The 18,190-nt window shown below is 33.3% G+C and overlaps 2 protein-coding genes across 2 annotated transcripts; both read left to right on the top strand.

Moving 5' to 3' along the window:
* The first annotated feature begins 6,305 nt into the window (after positions 1–6,305).
* On the top strand, positions 6,306–8,615 carry LOC117934285 (glutamate decarboxylase 4-like). Its single transcript, XM_034856000.1, has 7 exons — positions 6,306–6,422; positions 6,498–6,702; positions 6,812–7,015; positions 7,119–7,333; positions 7,430–7,683; positions 7,772–7,824; positions 8,002–8,615. Exons 1-7 carry the CDS (start codon positions 6,328–6,330, stop codon positions 8,509–8,511), a joined length of 1,536 nt encoding a protein of 511 aa, XP_034711891.1. The 5' UTR covers positions 6,306–6,327; the 3' UTR covers positions 8,512–8,615.
* A 4,763-nt stretch (positions 8,616–13,378) lies between these two features.
* On the top strand, positions 13,379–16,173 carry LOC117924911 (glutamate decarboxylase-like). The gene is made up of 7 exons (XM_034843685.1): positions 13,379–13,595; positions 13,680–13,884; positions 14,304–14,504; positions 14,678–14,892; positions 14,998–15,251; positions 15,344–15,396; positions 15,484–16,173. The coding sequence occupies exons 1-7, from the start codon at positions 13,510–13,512 to the stop codon at positions 15,955–15,957; spliced, it is 1,488 nt and encodes a 495-aa protein (XP_034699576.1). The 5' UTR covers positions 13,379–13,509; the 3' UTR covers positions 15,958–16,173.
* The last annotated feature ends 2,017 nt before the right edge of the window (positions 16,174–18,190 follow it).

Below are 18,190 nucleotides of genomic sequence, written 5' to 3'. Positions count from 1 at the left end.
TTCCTTTTTATTCAATCAAGATTCAAATGTACTTAGGCACAAAAAGTAATTAAAATGTATATATAATTTAATTACTCTCATTAATCAGATTTTTCGTAGGTAATTAAGAGATTAGATTGCGAGCATCCCTTCTTGAATAAATGACATTGGGAGGTTTGGCGTGAATGGATCGTCCACCAAGGGAAAGTCGTCTAGCTTGCGTAATCCGTTACGGGCTTCTACGAAAGGTGTTGCGCTGGCTTCCATCCATTCACCCACGTGGAGATTCCATCGGGGGGCGTCATCTACAATTAAACCCTGTTTGGAATCTTATGGGGAGAGGTTGAATTTCTAAAAAATACTTTTATTAAATATAATTATAATATTTTGAAAACTGTAATTAAATAAAAAATTTATTTAAAAATACGTCTTTTCTTAATATCTAGACAAATCTTGAACATATAAATTTTAATTAAAAATTATATCAAATATTTTTAAGAATTGATTTGGTAGAAGTGTTAGAAATGTTAAAAATATTTTCTAAAATTATTATCATAAATTTTGAAATAAAGATGAAAATAATCATTTCAGTAATATTTAAAGAGTTATTAAACTATAGAAATAATCTCTATTTGGGAAATTAAATTCACTCACAATTTTTTAAAACAAAAAAAACATTTTTCTTGTGAAAATATCTTGAAATAAATGTTTTCCTTCTTATCTTTAATAGAAGCATTTTTAAATATGATATTGATATTTTACGAAATCTTTTAATCCAAATAATCATAATTGTTAGAAAATAGAAAGTCAGACTAATATTAAGTACAAAAATTTCATTAGACACGAAAAAAATGTGTTCAAAGTCAAAATAAAACTTACCGGGGCAGCAATAGTTGTTTTAAATTTGTTATTAGGTTGCTTTTTAATTGATAAGGTTAGCAAAATATTGAAAATAACAATTCAAGGCAAGGGTCATAAATTCTAAAAATCAGTAACTGATTCTGGGATTACTCTATCTGATTTTATTGGTTGGAAATATCATGAATTCAAAGTAGGATTCAATTTTATTATTATTTTCATACTTAGTTTTTCAAAAAAAAAAAAAAAAATTCACCCAAAATTAAAGATGAAATGAGGAAGAATTAAACATTAGTTGATTTATCAAGAATTTGTTATGTAACTCAAGATGAAAATAAATGTTTTTTCAATGAGGTTAGAATTTGAAATTTTATGAAATATTAAGAGTGAGTTTGACAATATTCTTATTTGAAATATTTTTAAGACAATCACATATATAAAGTTTTTTTTAAGGAAACACTACAAGTTATTTTTCAATATTATAAATAATTTTTTAAAATTTCGTAAGTGTTTCATAAATTTTATCAAACACTTGGAGTTTATTTGATAACTATTTTTGAAATAATTTTATGTTCTCCAAAAAAACGATACCGTTTAATTTTAAAAAGCAATGCCATTTCAAAACAAGATCGTTTCAATTTTCAAGAGAAGAATATTTTAGGTTTTTTCTAATTTCTACCTTTGGCACATACATAATGATTATTCGGCTCTTGATGTAAGGTGAAGGCAAGTGAAGAATAGAATGGAAAGAGAAAAATATAAGTAATATTACCATGAAGTGAGTTCTTTGAGTGTTTCATTCTTTAGTTCTTCTCTTTCTTTTTCTTTTTCTTTTTTCCTTTTCCTTTTTTTATCATCATTTAGTTCAATTTTTGTCCTCATCTTTTATTCATTTTCTTCTCCATGATTTTCTCCTCATTTTTGCTATGAGAGAGACCTTGTTTTACATTAAAAAAAAAAAAAAAAAAAGGGCTTTTGGTTTTCGCATAGAAAAATCAATTGTGTTATATAAAAGGGTTTTTTGGTAGCTATGTTAGTCTTTGTTGAGTCAAACCATAGGAGTATGGAGCTAACAACTAAGAGTATAAACCTCATAGTTGTAGTTGTCAGTCTTAGTACTGCAATTGCTACTATCTTCCTTTAAAAAAAAAATATTTTTATCTACTTTTAGGCTTTAAAAATATTATTTTTATTAGGGACACATATATTGAAGATGGTGGGTCATGAGAAGTGTATAAGTGTATCTTTAGCACCGTAACAACTGCTTTCAACTTTTTAAAAAATATGTTTTTATTAGACTCATAGCAATATGAGTTTTTGAAGAGCTTGATCATGGGAAACCATGTTAGTGCTACTGTTCTGCTAGTATATACTAAAAGAAGCCTACGATATAGTGATATCAGCCTTATTAGTTAGTTTTCACTTTAAAAAGTTATTTTAAGAGGTTTACACTATAGAATTATTCTTGTCAACTTTTGCTATCAAACCCACTACTTCAAAATCTCATATACATTATTAAATTCATTATTTTATATTTTTCTTTCAAGTTAGAATGAAAAATGAGGGCTATTAAAATGTGTTTTTAGAATTATTTAATTATCTTAGAGTCTTAGGTATTTTTTTTTGTTTTTTTCCCTATAATTAACATTATTTTTAATTACACCAATACTTTATATATATATATATATATATATATATATATATATATATATATATATATATATATTGAAGCTTGATATGGAAGAAAATTCTAAAGTGAAAGCTAATGATCCAACTTGGGATCATTGTGAAAAAGTTGACGAAGAAAAAAATAGGAGATTAAAATTGAAATGTTTACATTGTTTGAACTCTTATTGGGGTGGCATTTCTAGGATGAAAAATCATTTGGCGAGAAATCATAAAGAGGTTGCTCCTTGTACTAAGTGCAGCAAGGAGGTCACTAAATTTTTAAAAAATTTACTAAGTGATAGGAAGATAGAAGTAGATGTTCATGTTAAGGACAACGATGACATACAAGTTGTTGAAGCTAGAAAAGACAAAATTGTAGCATCTTAGAATACCATTAATATCATGTTAAAGAAAAAAAAACCAGGAAGATGCATGTCTAGGTATTTGTAAATGTCCTTATGCAAATGCTCTTCCTTTCAATTCAGTGAATGACTCATATTCTAAAGTAATGTTGGAATCTATTACTTCATTTGGAAAGAGGTTAAATCCCATTTCATATCATGAGGTAAGAGTTACATTAAAATAAAATGGAAATAATAAATAAGGATTTGTTAGAAAGTTACAAAATAGAATGGAAGAAAATCGATTGCACTCGAATGTTTGGTGGATGGATTGATGGTTGCACTCATATTAAGCTTTTTGGTAAATAGTCCAAAAATGATTGTTTTTCTAAAAAATATTGATACTTCAAACATCTCAAAAAATGCTAATAATTTGTTTGAACTCTTAGACATAATGGTAGATGATATTGGTGAAGAAAATGTTGTCCAAGTAGTAATTGATAGTGCTTCAGCATATGTGAAAGTTGGGGAGATGTTAATGACAAAAAGAAAACAATTGTTTTGGACTCCATGTGCCACCCATTGCTTAGACCTTAATTTAACAGATATCGAAGATCTTCTTATTCATAATTATACAGTGTCTAAAACAAGAAAATTTACAATCTACATCTAGAGATATTCTTGGGTGCTAAATCTTATTAGGAAGCACACCAAGAAAAAAGAATCAGTGAGAGCCAGTGTTACAAGATTTGCAACATCATATTTGACTTTGAGGTGCTTGCATAAGACTAAAATTGGGTTAAGGGCAATGTTTGCTTCTAAGGAATGGCAAAAGAGCCAATACTCTAAGAAGGCAAATGACACAAAAGTTAGAGATATTATTCTAACTAATTAGATATTTTGGTCATTCATTAAATATCACTTGAAGTGAGTACTACCATTGGTGAAAGTGTTTAGACTTGTGGATGGGAATGTGAAACCTGCTATAGGATATATTTATGAAGCAATTGATAAGGCAAAGAAACAAATACAAAAAATATTCATGAGTGAAAAAAAAAATTATCAATCTCTTTGGGATATTGTTGATAGAAGATGGGATATGCAATTGCATAAGCCCTTACATGCAACTACATATTATCTTAATCCAAAGTAAACATTTTATATAATTTGCACTCTCAGTATATTTGTCTCTTCTATAGTTGTTTTAGGTTTTTACTTTTAATAAATAAATTTTTATTTATAATGTAGATTTCATTATTTTCCTAGTTTTAATGCGAATTATGATATTAAAATGGGGCCTATGGAACTATTCAAAGAATGGATCCTCCTATGACGAGAAAAAATGGATAGACAATTAAATATCTTCCATAAAATTGACAAGACATTCGAAATAGGCATTACAATCCGAATAAGGAAAAAAAACAACTAGGTAAATTTAATTTAAGTAGTAAATTATATAAATAAAATGATATGAAACAATGTGTTAATTAAATAATTATAGTAATTAATAATGTGATTTTAAATTTTGATAGCATTGTGGTGGGAATCTTTTAGAGAATGTTGTGTAGGGTTGCAACAACTTTCCATTCACATCATTAGCCTAATTTGTAGTACCACGAGTTGTGAAAGAAATTGGAGTACATTTGATCAAGTACGAAATATAATATAAATTTATATTTATTGTGAACAAGAACCATCAAAATTTGATTTGTAGGGTTTTTAAAATAATCAAATCTTTAAATAAGTGCATTGTAAGAAAAGAAATCGATTAAAACAATAAAGATTGAATGCACTTGTTTTTGTTAAGTACAATCAATTATTAGAGCAAGGCATCAAAGAAGGACAATGGAGCATAAAACTTATGATCCAATTTCATTATTAGATATAAAACCTGATAATGAGTGGATTACTGAAAGAAAAAATGCAGTATAGCCCAAAGACATTACATAGATAAATGTTAGTGAATGCTTTGATATTGAGAAAGGAAAAAATAGCCGAAAAAGGACGAGAGGTAAGAATCAAGAAAGATATAATATAAGTATGAAGTTTATTTTAATTAATATTTCATCCTTTCATTTAGTCACATTGGTTATATTACTTATTTGTATGACCTAGAGATCTTACAATGGACCAAAAAACTAAAGGAAAGAAAAAATTTATAGAAGGCAATGACGAAGATGAAGATGAAGCATTACAAGAAGTTGAAGAAGAAAGATGAAGTGAAGAATTATTGGCTTCCGAGTATGATAATAGTGATACTATTAATGATATTAATGATTGAGAATTGAGATTGGAAAATGCTCAATGTGTAGGAAGTTTTTGGCAATTTGGAACTTATATAACTTATTTTTCTATACTTCTTACTTGATACTTTTGATTATCTTATAGATTTATGTGATACTAAAGAAATGAATAGAGTTTTTTTTTTTTTTTTGGAACACTGCATATATGCTAGCATATTATCTCATCTTATGGATAATTAATAATGGGTAAGTTGGAAACCAGTGACACATATTTTAGAGAAGCAAATAGATGGGTCTACTACATGGCTCCTTTTGGTCATGATACTATCTAAATATATGTAACTTATATTTTTATTTCAAGAGTATAATTTCTAACTTTTTTGAAAATTATGTTTTACATTTTGAATCTCGCCTTGATCTGGGTGAAAATTCCAAAGAACTCAGAGGAAGCGTTCTGTTAGTCTTTTGGATAGATTCGGAATGCGACCAATGTTTCTTTCTAAAATGGGAATAGATGAATCCTGCTTTGTTTTCTTGAGGCTGTTGGTAAAAGTACTTGCTTTGATTCCAAGTTAGAGGGCAGGAATTGTAACAGGATCCAGAAATTTAAGAAAAAGTATGGTCCGTGGATTGGGAAAAAGCAGAGTAGATTCCGATCAGAATAAATTTGGATAATGAAAACAAAACCCTTCTGAAAAAATTTGTGAAGTCTCTGCCCTCCCTTAAAATTCATACTAGCTTAGCCCTTCAGTTTAAACCCATGTCGTACATCAGTATATGTGAGACTTCGGATTCAAGAAGCACAAAGTCCAATGGCAAAAGAGAACGTATGTTGCCTAAGTTCCAAGAATTGGAATTCAAGATTCTGTTGAGTTGAAGAGAGTTATTCACACTGGATATGGGTAAACTATCCTTTAAGGTAAGCTCAAGAGGGTGGGTTGGTGTGCCTAATGAAATAGTAAGTAGCTTTTATGGAAATCCTTGTTTGAAAGAAATCCTACACATTCCCAGAAAGGAACACATGTGGAATTGGTGGCTTCAAGAAGAACCAAGAGGTAGATAACACGATTTCCAGCACTTAAAGCAATATTGGGGCAGTAAGTTAAGTACAAAAGAATCTTGCCTAGATCTACCTTTGTTGTGCAGTTTGCTTGAGTCATGGCACTTGGTATAAATTCATATTCAATCAGTTTGTTCACATACACCATTCCAAAGACTGTCGAAACTTGAAACCAAGGATGGTTCTCTCAGTTGTTCAGGGGTGCGAAGAAGAATCATCCAGCGTTGTTAGCTCAGTTTTTGCATCAAGATATGTTCAGGACCCACCTCCAAGGTTTGAATTCTATATATCCATGTATAGAGTTTGATAATTTGCTACTGTTGTTGTACTGAGAAAATTGGTGTTCAGGTATAAGATGCCGGAGAAATCGATTCCAAAAGAAGCAGCATACCAGATAGTACACGATGAATTACTATTAGATGGTCTTCCCAGGCTTAACTTGGCTACATTCGTCACCACATGGATGGAACCTGAGTGTGATAAGCTGATGGCAGAAGCCATCAACAAGAATTATGTAGACATGGATGAATACCCAGTCACAACTGAGCTTCAGGTAAGACTCAGAGAGGTCGAGGGTGTATATGTTTACATGTGTATGTGTGTGTTTGCTTACAATGGAATCAAACAGTGTTCTTATTTTTTCTGTTCATTTTTGTTCCAAGAATCGGTGCGTGAACATGATTGCCAAACTTTTCAATGCTCCATCAGCTGATCAGACAAAACAAGCAGTTGGAGTTGGGACAGTGGGATCCTCAGAGGCAATAATGTTGGCCGGATTGGCATTCAAGAAGAAGTGGCAAAACAAGAGAAAGGCACAAAAGAAACCTTTTGACAAGCCTAATATTGTTACTGGTGCCAATGTTCAGGTAGGCATATATATGCCCTGAATCCAAATTAATAAATTGGAAGTGCTTATTCAGGTCATACACAAACTTTAATCCCTTCCCTTTTGGCCTTTTTTTTACATAGGTTTGTTGGGAGAAATTTGCAAGATACTTTGAAGTGGAGTTGAAGGAAGTGAAACTAAGGGAAGGGTACTATGTGATGGACCCGGTGAAAGCGGTGGAGATGGTGGATGAGAACACCATCTGTGTTGCAGCTATCCTGGGTTCTACCTTCAATGGTGAATTTGAAGATGTCAAGCTCTTGAACACTCTCCTTACTCAAAAGAACAAGAGAACTGGGTCAGAGCCTGCCTAGCCTCCTATTATATTGCAGTCATTACTTGTGTGTGATACAGAATCATGTAGTTATAATAATTGCTTCTGCTTTGCGCACAGGTGGGACACCCCAATTCATGTGGATGCAGCCAGTGGAGGATTTGTGGCTCCTTTTTTATACCCAGAACTGGAATGGGATTTCCGGCTACCTTTGGTGAAGAGCATCAATGTCAGCGGCCACAAATACGGCCTTGTCTACGCTGGAGTTGGGTGGGCCATTTGGAGGAGCAAAGAGGAATTGCCTGAAGAACTCATCTTCCACATAAACTACCTTGGTGGTGATGAACCCACCTTCACCCTCAACTTCTCCAAGGGCAAGTAGAACTGCAAATTAACAGTGCATGATTAAAATACATGAAGCAAGCACATTCATACTCATAACGAAATTTGTGGACAATGCAGGGTCCAGTCAGGTTATTGCACAATACTACCAGTTCTTGCGCATGGGCTTTGAGGTAAACTAGAACAACCCCAAACTGCTGCACTTCTTTTCCGATCTATTGATCAGATATTACTATTGTTTGGGTAGCTAACTAACTATAGAATATTGAATGAATCAAATTCATATTGATCAGATATTAATATATGATCATCAAACTCCATAATTTTCATTTACTTTAAATGCGTGACAGGGATACAAGAAAGTGATGAGCAACTGCATGGAAAGTGCGAGGATACTTCGAGAGGGATTGGAGAAAACAGGGCGTTTCCAAATAATTTCGAAGGAGAAAGGAGTACCCGTCGTGGCCTTTGCATTCAAGGGTAACGATCGTAAAAACTTGGCATTCGGATTATCAAAAGCCTTGAGGAACTACGGGTGGATCATTCCAGCTTACACGATGCCAGCCAATGCGGAGAATGTCACGGTCCTTCGGGTGGTTGTTCGTGAGGACTTTGGGCGGCAGCTGGTTGAGAAGTTGCTTTTCCACATTGGAGTTGCGTTGAAGGAGGTCACGGATGCAGCAAGTAGTGTTCCAATGATAAGACTTACAGTGGAAATGAAGGCAGATGAGAGTGAAATGAATGTCGGTGAGGGAACTCTACACATACCGGCAGCTTCAGTGCACTGGAAGCATGATAAACCCGAAACTGTTGACACTCAAGTGCCCATAATGGATGGTAAAACTAAAGGGGTTTGCTGAATTTGAAGTTGATTTAATGATTGGTGCTTGGTGCTTGGTGTTTCGTATGTAATAAAGCTTTCCCAAGCTTAATAAAATCAATATGGTAAACATCCATTATTGGACTTGCAATGCATCTAATCCATATTTTGAAAGAAGTGAGTCACTTTTTCAAAACAAGGATGGCATTTTCTTGTATTTGTAATTTTAAAAAATATAGAGGTTACTTTTACAAAATAGTAAATATCTTGACTTTATGACCTAAACATTCCTTTGTTATTCTCAAAGCTACAAAACATACTTCTAACTCATGTCTTCTTGTATAACACATTCACATATAAAATTTTATTATAGGTATTTTATAATTGGAAATTAATTAGTATTTTGTCCAAATACTTTGATGAATTCCTTGGTTGATAAGTAAGGGCCAAAAATATAATTTTGAATAAGTATAATTTTATCCAAAATTTGAAATATTTTTATGCATAACTACCATCAAACATTCTTGATGGATGACATTAGTCTTGATGGATAACATATTTTTTATGGATAACATTAGTCACTATCGAGGATAAAAATATTGATCCTAATAGAGATACTGTGTTCCACCTAACCTACTTCAATTATATATATAATTAAATTAATGGTTAAATACATTTTACCTCTCGGACCTCCCAAGTGTTTTACACCTTGACCAAGCATTTAAAACTCGGATATTTTATCACCTAAACTTATTAAATATTAAACTTCAATTATAAATCCTTCATAAAATTATAAAAGAGATTAATCTTTTTAAATATTTAAATTAAAAAACAGTATATTTATAGTAAATTTAACCAAAGATATATATTAAAAATCTAATAAAATTATTATATATTCCTTTAATAGAACTATATTCATTCATTTAAAAAATGAAAACTACTTTTATTTCAACATAACATATTGAATAAAACATGAAATCTTTTCAAAATATTAAACATCAAATACTACTTTCAATAAAAATTTTAAATTTTATATTGATAATTTATCTTATCATATTAATTTTTATTGTAAACTTATATTTTATAAAATATAAGAAATTTTTTTTTTCATTAATTGTTTTGATATTTTACTTATTTTCAAATAAACTTATCTTTTCATATTTTAGAATAAAAGTGTTAGAATTTTAAAAATAAAAGGATTATATATATATATATATATATATATATATATATATATATATATATATATATATATATATATATATATATATATATAAAATTGAAAGTGAAGTAATAAGCAATTTAAATAAATAAATAAATAAAATGGGAATAATGTGACAAATATGAAAAAAAAAATTAAAAATTAAGAATTAAACGATAATATATAAATTTAAAATAAAATATCATGGGCAAAATTTCATTTTAAAAATTGGAAAAATATTGCTGCGCCATCAGCCGGGAGTTTGACTTTTTATTTCTTTTTTCTTTTTTCTTTTTTTTTCAGATTTTTTTTTTCCTGATATTTCGATGATTTTTTTGCCGTGTGTTTTCCTTGCTTTAGGGCGTGATATTTCCATTTTTTTTTTTTTTGTGACATTTTTTCCAGGTCCTAATCATTTAATCACCCGTATGTTAATCAATAAAAAAAATTAAATTATTTTAAGGAACATGACACATGGGAAGGAAAAGTGACATATTTGAATAACTTAAATTACTAGCTATTGAGAATAATATAAAGTATGTTAAACTTATTATTTTATTTTAAGTCTTCCACAATCTCAATGATTCCATCAAATCAAACCTATTCATCTTGAGGGTTTATTAAAAAAAAAATTGTTGTTTCTAATTTATAGATTTTTGGGTATTTATTAGAATTTTAGACCTAAGATTATTGATTATTTGTTGCAATTAGATTTGGAACTTCTTTTTTTTCTACTTTTTCTTTAAGCGATTAGAAAGTATGTCCCGATTTGAAATTTTTATCATTATTGTTTGTTTGTTACACGTTTAAAAAAATTATTTTAAATAACATATAAAAATATTATTATTAAGTATTTTTTCATCTTTTTCTCATTGTTATCCATCATTAAAATTGAAATATCTGAATTCAAACATTGGACTCATCAAATTTATTTATATTTAAAGAAAAATAGAAATAAAAAATAAAATATTATTTTCATTTGATTAAATCTAAATAAAATTTAATTTAATTCAATTTTAAATATAACTTAATAATATTAAGTATTAAATTATTTTTTCTTTTATTAGTTTATTTATATTAAGTATTAATCAAAAAGTAAAATATTTTAGTTTTTATATTCAATAAAAAAAGTTTTAAAAATAAATAGTAAGTAAAAAAAATTAAAAACAAATAATGATAATTAATATTAAATAAATAAAAAAACAAATATCACCAACCTATTATTATCACTCTGTGTTCACACGATAACAAACTTGACTTAAAAATGTTTAATTAAAAAATAATTTTCAATATTGGTTAAGATATGGAATCCGTTTTATTGCATATTTTAGATACAAGTGCAAAATAGAAACTAATTTAAGAATAAGACATGGTGAGAAGTTTCATAAGAAGCATGTTACGAAGACATTGTGACCATAAAAAAAACAATACTAAAATAAAGCATCTAGAATATAATAAGGGAAATGAAAGGCACACTGAGAGCAGCCACCCACCTTAGCTTAAAAAATTTCCCTTGTTTTATTTTAATTCATAAAACATAAGTTTTAAAAAATAAACATATGAATCGTATGGTCATGATTTTATATTAAGTCATCATTTAAATTTTATTTTAAAAGGTTTACTTGACCTTTTAAAAAAATAAGATAAAAATTTGAGACCTTCCGCAGAGATGGGGTCAATGAGGGCAGGTAGCAGAACACAGCCCACAGCCCACAGCCCACAACCCACATCCAATGAGAATGCGTTCAAAATCTTGAGCGGTTTTCTACTTTTATTGGTTTAACCGACTGTCTGAGTCAGAGTCAGAGTAGGCAAACTGGATTCGCCGCGTCGGTTACGAGTTTCAGAGGGTTGACTGGCAGCTGCCGGTTTCCCTCTCCCGCATCCCGGTAAACGCCCAAAACCACCAATTTTGACTGTGGGCCTATTCCGGCCGTAATCGGCTATACTAGGGGCTTTCGCCTTTAATGATGCGGGCACATTGCAATGCCGTTCCTACCTCTCTCTTCTCCATTCTCTCCGACCTCACACGCATTCAAGAGGAATTTTCTTTTGTTAGGAGAAGTTTCTTTGCCATTTCAGATTGCATCCAAAAAAGGAAGATGCTGTTTATGGGACATTCGATTTTTATCATATTTTTGTGATTTATAATCATTAAAATAGAAAAACAAAATGGTAACCTGAAGAGTTTTATTACATTTAAGCGCATACGTCACCAAGGTTAGATTGATCTGGTCACAGAACACCCTTGACTAAGGACCATTCCGCAGTCTGGGGTTGATCTCTGCCAATTTTTCCAACACTCGTGGATCACAATTATGTGTTTACCTCGTCACAGGTTTGGTTTAAGGGTTGAATTCCAATCTGACTCGGCTCCAAAATGACAAGAATTTCAATGAAGATGACCAAGCATTTTGTAAATCCCTCCGTTGTATTATTCTTTGGGCACAACATGTTGGATTTATCACAGCATACGACTGAGAATTTTTTAAATGTCGAGTCAAAAACTTGGGTATGTTTGAATGAGGCTGCGGTTTTGAATGGGACTGGTAATTAATTCCATCCTTGGTCTCTAAGTTGAATGGGTTCTAATGACTTTTTTGCCCCTATTATTATGCCTTTCCTTTTTAGCCCTGGAAATATTCTCGTTCGTTGAACGGCTTGAGGTCGGTTGGATGTTTTCAATTTTTTTCTTCCCGAGAATAGCATGCAAATGATTGAAATTTAAAATATGCCCCAATAGCAGTGCAATGAAAATCATGGAACGTAAAAAATTTATTATCCACCTGGGCTGCTTTAAAATATTTGCTAACTTTTGGAGGTCAAGTTGGCACTCCTTGGGAACCTTTAAAGTATTTTAAAATCCACTTGGGCTGCTTTAAAGTATTTTCTGGGATTTTGGTGAATGGCATTTGTAGCAATCATACCCCAACTTTTCTGGTTATTATTATTCTGAAAATATAAATTATTTTAAAATTGAAAGAATTTGGTTGAGCCATATTTACCCAGGAAGAAATATTTGTACGTATACAAATCCAGTCCATTAACTTTTGGCCCTCTGGAAAGCTGACAATGCCTATTCTAATCTCCCACTTCCTTCACTGCTTTTCCTTTTTATATTAAAAATTATCTATGCCTTCTATTAAAAGGCATCACAGTTGAAGATTTTTATGTGATATCATCTCATTTATGTTAATGAAAGAGGCCCCACACAGTTTAAGCGTTACGTTTTGAGAAAGAACGAATCAAGAATCAAAATGAAAAAGATTGTCAAAATAAAAAATATATATATATATTTGTTTTTATTTGTATCTGGAGTTTCTCAGAGACTTTATAATACAATGACGTGCATGCTGATAAAAGATAATGTAATTGGGATCCTTCAATTGGTGCAATGGAGCTTCAGCCTTCAATTTGAAAAAAGTTCCGGGGCCGGGGCCAGCCCCAGCGCCACCAGCACCTTGGTTGAGAAAATTAGAATTGTAGGCTGTGGGTTCTTTCCACGAAGATTAAAAAAGGATGGTTATTGCAAATGTTGGTCACGTTTAGGGTAGGCCCCACTGGCACCGGACACTACAGTTCCGTGGTCAATTTGGGGATTTGATAGTTCCACCCCATTGTTTCATTTTGGTTCTAGAAAAAGGAAAAGGTAGTGAGTAGCTTCATGCTATCTTCAACGTTCCCACTAGTCGCGCAGGAGACAACGTTTGAATATCGGAAAGACCCCTATAAATACAGCCAGGGTCTCCTGCCTCTTCACCAAGCAACTAACACCAACCCAGCGATCTCATTTTTGCTCCATTTTTTTCCTAGCTTTACTCTCTCTCAGAATCAGCCATGGTTCTCTCAAAAACTGCTTCTGAGTCGGATGTCTCCGTGCACTCCACCTTTGCCTCTCGCTACGTGAAAGCTTCGCTTCCGAGGTAAACCCGTCATAGTATTTTGCTTTTTTGGTTTCTTCCCCTTTCTTTGTTTTAGCAGGCAGGGGTGATTAAATTAATGTGCAGGTTCAAGTTGCCGGAGAACTCGATCCCGAAGGAGGCGGCGTACCAGATCATAAACGACGAGCTGATGCTTGATGGAAATCCTAGGCTAAACCTGGCTTCGTTTGTGACTACTTGGATGGAGCCTGAATGTGATAAGCTTATGATGGCTGCCATAAACAAGAACTATGTGGACATGGATGAATACCCGGTTACCACTGAGCTTCAGGCAAGTCTCTCTTCTTTTTCTTTACCCTAAATGTTCCACTCTACTACTCCTCCGTTACTGGTTAGCTGGTCACTATCCACAAGCGGCGACCGATCCAAAAGCACTAACTTGTGAACACAAAGTCATTGGTTAATACTTCGAAAATCAGCCGTCGGTGGACGATAGTTATGGAATATATGATATGGTATATCTGTTCTTAATAAAAGCCCATGATTTTCCGTGATTTACGCATTAATTAATGGTGGGAAATCTGGGTGGCTGATCTTTTGATATCTGGTTTTACTTTCTATTGTGTAAAGCTAGGTTGGTTTTCTCTTAGGTTGTCAATGACTTCGTTTGGTGTCTATGTTTGACTTGAACCTAACCTGATAAAATATTGGGTTTGAATTGGTAAAGCTGATTTGTAACATTTGATGCAGAACCGATGCGTGAACATCATAGCCCATCTATTCAATGCTCCATTGGAAGACTCAGAGGCTGCCGTGGGAGTGGGGACGGTGGGGTCCTCCGAGGCGATAATGCTAGCAGGGCTTGCTTTCAAGAGGAAGTGGCAGAACAAGAGAAAGGCTGAGGGGAAGCCTTATGACAAGCCCAACATCGTCACTGGTGCTAATGTTCAGGTACATAACGCCGTGGCTTCACCCTCCTCTTTGAGCATATTGCTTCTTATTTGTGAGCCTTGGGCTAAATCCATGGGCTTCTAAGCCCGGGCTTAAACTTCTACATGATTTTGGCCCTCAAACGGCTTTCCATGGTGGTTGGGATTATTAATCATATGCATTTGTGGATATAGGTGTGCTGGGAGAAGTTCGCAAGGTACTTTGAGGTAGAACTGAAGGAAGTGAAATTGAGGGACGGCTACTATGTAATGGACCCAGAGAAAGCTGTGGAAATGGTGGATGAAAACACCATCTGTGTTGCGGCAATCTTGGGCTCAACTCTCAATGGAGAATTTGAAGATGTTAAGCTCTTGAACGATCTCTTGGCCGAAAAGAACAAGCAAACAGGGTATATAATCACTCTTCTACCAACATTTAGTTCAGAATTTTGAAATCTTTAAAGTCTTCCGAATTAATATGCTCTGTTCCTTTTTTTTTTTTTTTTTTCCTGCAGATGGGATACCCCAATTCATGTTGATGCAGCTAGTGGTGGATTCATTGCACCATTCCTTTATCCGGAACTGGAGTGGGACTTCCGCCTTCCATTGGTGAAGAGCATTAATGTTAGTGGCCACAAGTATGGCCTCGTATATGCTGGAATTGGGTGGGTTGTTTGGAGGAGCAAAGAGGACTTGCCCGAAGAACTTATCTTCCACATAAACTACCTTGGAGCCGATCAACCAACCTTCACTCTCAATTTCTCCAAAGGTGACTCAAACAAACTCTTTGATCAAGTCATAGCCATTATAGCCTTTTGTCTCTCAACACAATCTAAAGTTGTAACTGCATGACATCTGCAGGTTCTAGTCAAGTCATCGCCCAGTATTATCAACTAATTCGCTTGGGCTTTGAGGTGAGAGCGTAATGAGATTTTTGATTATATGATACAGGATAAAACCTGTTCTCTACCTTTAACTCACTCGCATAACCCTTTTACCAGGGATACCGAAATGTGATGGAGAATTGCCAGGAAAATGCTATGGCGCTGAAAGAAGGACTGGAGAAGACTGGGCGCTTTAACATCGTCTCCAAGGACAATGGGGTCCCTCTGGTGGCCTTCTCTCTCAAGGACAATTCATGCCATGATGAGTTTGAGGTTGCAGACATGCTTCGCCGCTTTGGCTGGATTGTGCCTGCCTACACCATGCCACCAGATGCTCAGCATGTTACAGTGCTCCGAGTTGTGGTTAGGGAAGACTTTTCACGCACCCTTGCTGAGCGCCTTGTATTTGACATCACCAAGGTGCTCCATGAACTTGATATGCTCCCAGCAAAGCTCAGTGCCAAGATTTCTGTCGAAGAGAAAAAGCAAAATGGCACAATTCCGAAGAAATCCGTGATCGAGACACAGAGGGAAATCACCGATGCTTGGAAGAAATTTGTCATGGCCAAGAAAACGAACGGCGTTTGTTAGAACTTTTTATGCCAGAGAGTCCCTTTCCCTTTTCCAAGTATCTTTTTTTTTTTTTTTGCCATGCATATTTGAAGTGGTTAACGTTTTCCTTATTTGAAGCTTATACACAGTCAGCGATTTTCCTTTTTATTACTAATTGAAAGAGTGTTGACAGTAATGTTTGAATCAAATTTAATGAAAATTTTCCCGTTTGGACGAAATTTGTTGATGATAATATATATACTGTAAATTCCTCTGCTCTCTGTTTGAATCTGCAAGAGAATTAAGTGGTGGTAAGCAGTACACCGACTCAAAGAAATAAATTTTTTACATACAAAAAGTTGTTAGCAATACTGACGGAATATATTCAGCTCCATTTATAGGCCACCCAAAGCAGTCTCCCGGACGAAAAACTGTGAAGTTAATCAAAACGATTCTGATAAAAAATTATTCCGATCTGCAGACCAAAAAAAAAAATGAAGTCATCTTCCAAAGAATTGCTGGCATCAGTGATGAGAGTATAGCTGCGAATATTTAGTTAGTAGTGGTAGTTTTGTTGACTTTGTATTAGAATAGGTTTTAGCTCCATGTTTTCAATAATTCTGTGTTTGGGTAACATGGTTTTTCTTAGGAAAAGGGAATGCCCACTACCTTATATCTTAGTCTATAAATAGAGTGGTTGGGGATTGCAGTTCAATGTAGAAATTTTCAATTTTTTATTCAAGGATTCTGTCTTTCTTAATGAGAATAAAATGTTGTTGCTTTATTGATATTCTCCCTCACAAATAAGTGGTATTAGAGTAAGAGTAAGGTCTTTCAATTATTGGGTTGGTGTTGGTGAAGATCATTAATTGTTGTAGGAGTTGTAAGAAAGAGATCTTTCATGAAGAATAAAGTGCAGTAACCAGGAATGGTTTCATACATGTCGGTGCCTATTTTCAATGGAGAGAATTATGAATTTTGAAGCATTAAGATGAAGACCTTCTTTATGTTGCATGATCTTGCCATCTAGTTTATAAAAATGTTTATATCAATAGTGGAAGCTCCATGGAAGCCACTTTGTAGGAGACTCGCAAGTCAACTCCATTGGCTTGCAAACGCTGCCAATTCAAATTTGGACGACTTTGAAACAAGAATTTCTTGGGAATAAAAAGGTGACCATGGTAAATCTTTAAACTCTTGGTGGGGAATTTGATTGAGACTCTTTCATGAAAGTAAATGTATCTGGGCAGTTAGTGTTATTTAAATCAAATAAGGACTTATGATAAAAATATTTCAAATTAGAAAATTGTAAAAAAAAAAATCGAGGAGTCTCCCTTCAAAATTTGATGATTCGCCGCTACCATAAAGTCAGAAGATTTTGACTATTTATTGGTTAAATGAACTAATGGATTCTTTCTCAGCACATGAAGAAAGATTGAACAGGTCATGAGTGGAGATGAATATTGAATTGGTATTCTCAAAGGTGGAGATTTCTAAAGACAAAAATGCTAAAGGTGCTTTTGAAAAGAGGGCACAAAAGCATAATTACAAGGGGAAACAATGTCATTTTTGCAAGAAATATCTACATTTTAAAGCAAATAGTTGAGAAAAGGCAAAGCAACGCACTAATTTTATTAAATCATAAAAATCATGTCTAGTTAAGCCTAAAAATGTGACCAGTTCCCCTCCCTAATGTCAACTCTATGGTTGATTACACAATCACACAATTTGTTCAATACTGCCCACCACCCCCGAAACATATATATATATTGAAGCAAATTGATAACAAGTTGTATGGAGGAACATTATATATAGGTTCAGTGCACCTAGGGTGCTGATATTTGATAATGAAGTATAATTTGATAGTAATTAAGGTATTCGAGGAATTCTTAAAGTAGCTCAACATAAAGGTATTCGATACATTCTTTGAGTAGGTCAACATAAAAGTTTTGGACTTGACTCCCAAACATCCACAAGCACTGGACAGGCTAAGGGCCCGCGTAAGAGCCCCTTGAATTATGTAAAAAGAAGGCTTGAGAAAGGTAAAAGGACATTGAAGATGCTCAAAAATCTTCTAGGATAATTGAAATCAAAGAGGATTTCCTGGGAGGATCTCTACGAGAATTTTCGCACCAATTTCTAAGTGCTAACTAAAGATATCTTGTGCTCTATTGCTTCATGGTGAGCGCTTTCTATACACTATTTCTATGTTACTATTGCATGGTTTTTTGTATGCTTTGTTGACTTTTGGGCACATGAGGACAAAAGTAAT

This window comes from Vitis riparia, chromosome 1, assembly GCF_004353265.1.
Source record: "Vitis riparia cultivar Riparia Gloire de Montpellier isolate 1030 chromosome 1, EGFV_Vit.rip_1.0, whole genome shotgun sequence".
Classification (NCBI taxonomy): Eukaryota; Viridiplantae; Streptophyta; class Magnoliopsida; order Vitales; family Vitaceae; genus Vitis; species Vitis riparia.
Note: the sequence above shows the minus strand (reverse complement) of the source record. Positions and strands in the feature narration are given on the sequence as shown.

Coding starts and splice junctions, on each gene's coding strand:
- LOC117934285 (XM_034856000.1), top strand. CDS start 6,328: ATGGTTCTCTCAGTTGTTCAGGGGTGCGAAGAAGAATCATCCAGCGTT. Junction 7,334..7,429: donor CAAAAGAACAAGAGAACTGG/GTCAGAGCCTGC, acceptor CTTTGCGCACAG/GTGGGACACCCCAATTCATG. Junction 7,684..7,771: donor CACCCTCAACTTCTCCAAGG/GCAAGTAGAACT, acceptor TGGACAATGCAG/GGTCCAGTCAGGTTATTGCA.
- LOC117924911 (XM_034843685.1), top strand. CDS start 13,510: ATGGTTCTCTCAAAAACTGCTTCTGAGTCGGATGTCTCCGTGCACTCC. Junction 14,505..14,677: donor TCACTGGTGCTAATGTTCAG/GTACATAACGCC, acceptor TTGTGGATATAG/GTGTGCTGGGAGAAGTTCGC. Junction 14,893..14,997: donor GAAAAGAACAAGCAAACAGG/GTATATAATCAC, acceptor TTTTTCCTGCAG/ATGGGATACCCCAATTCATG.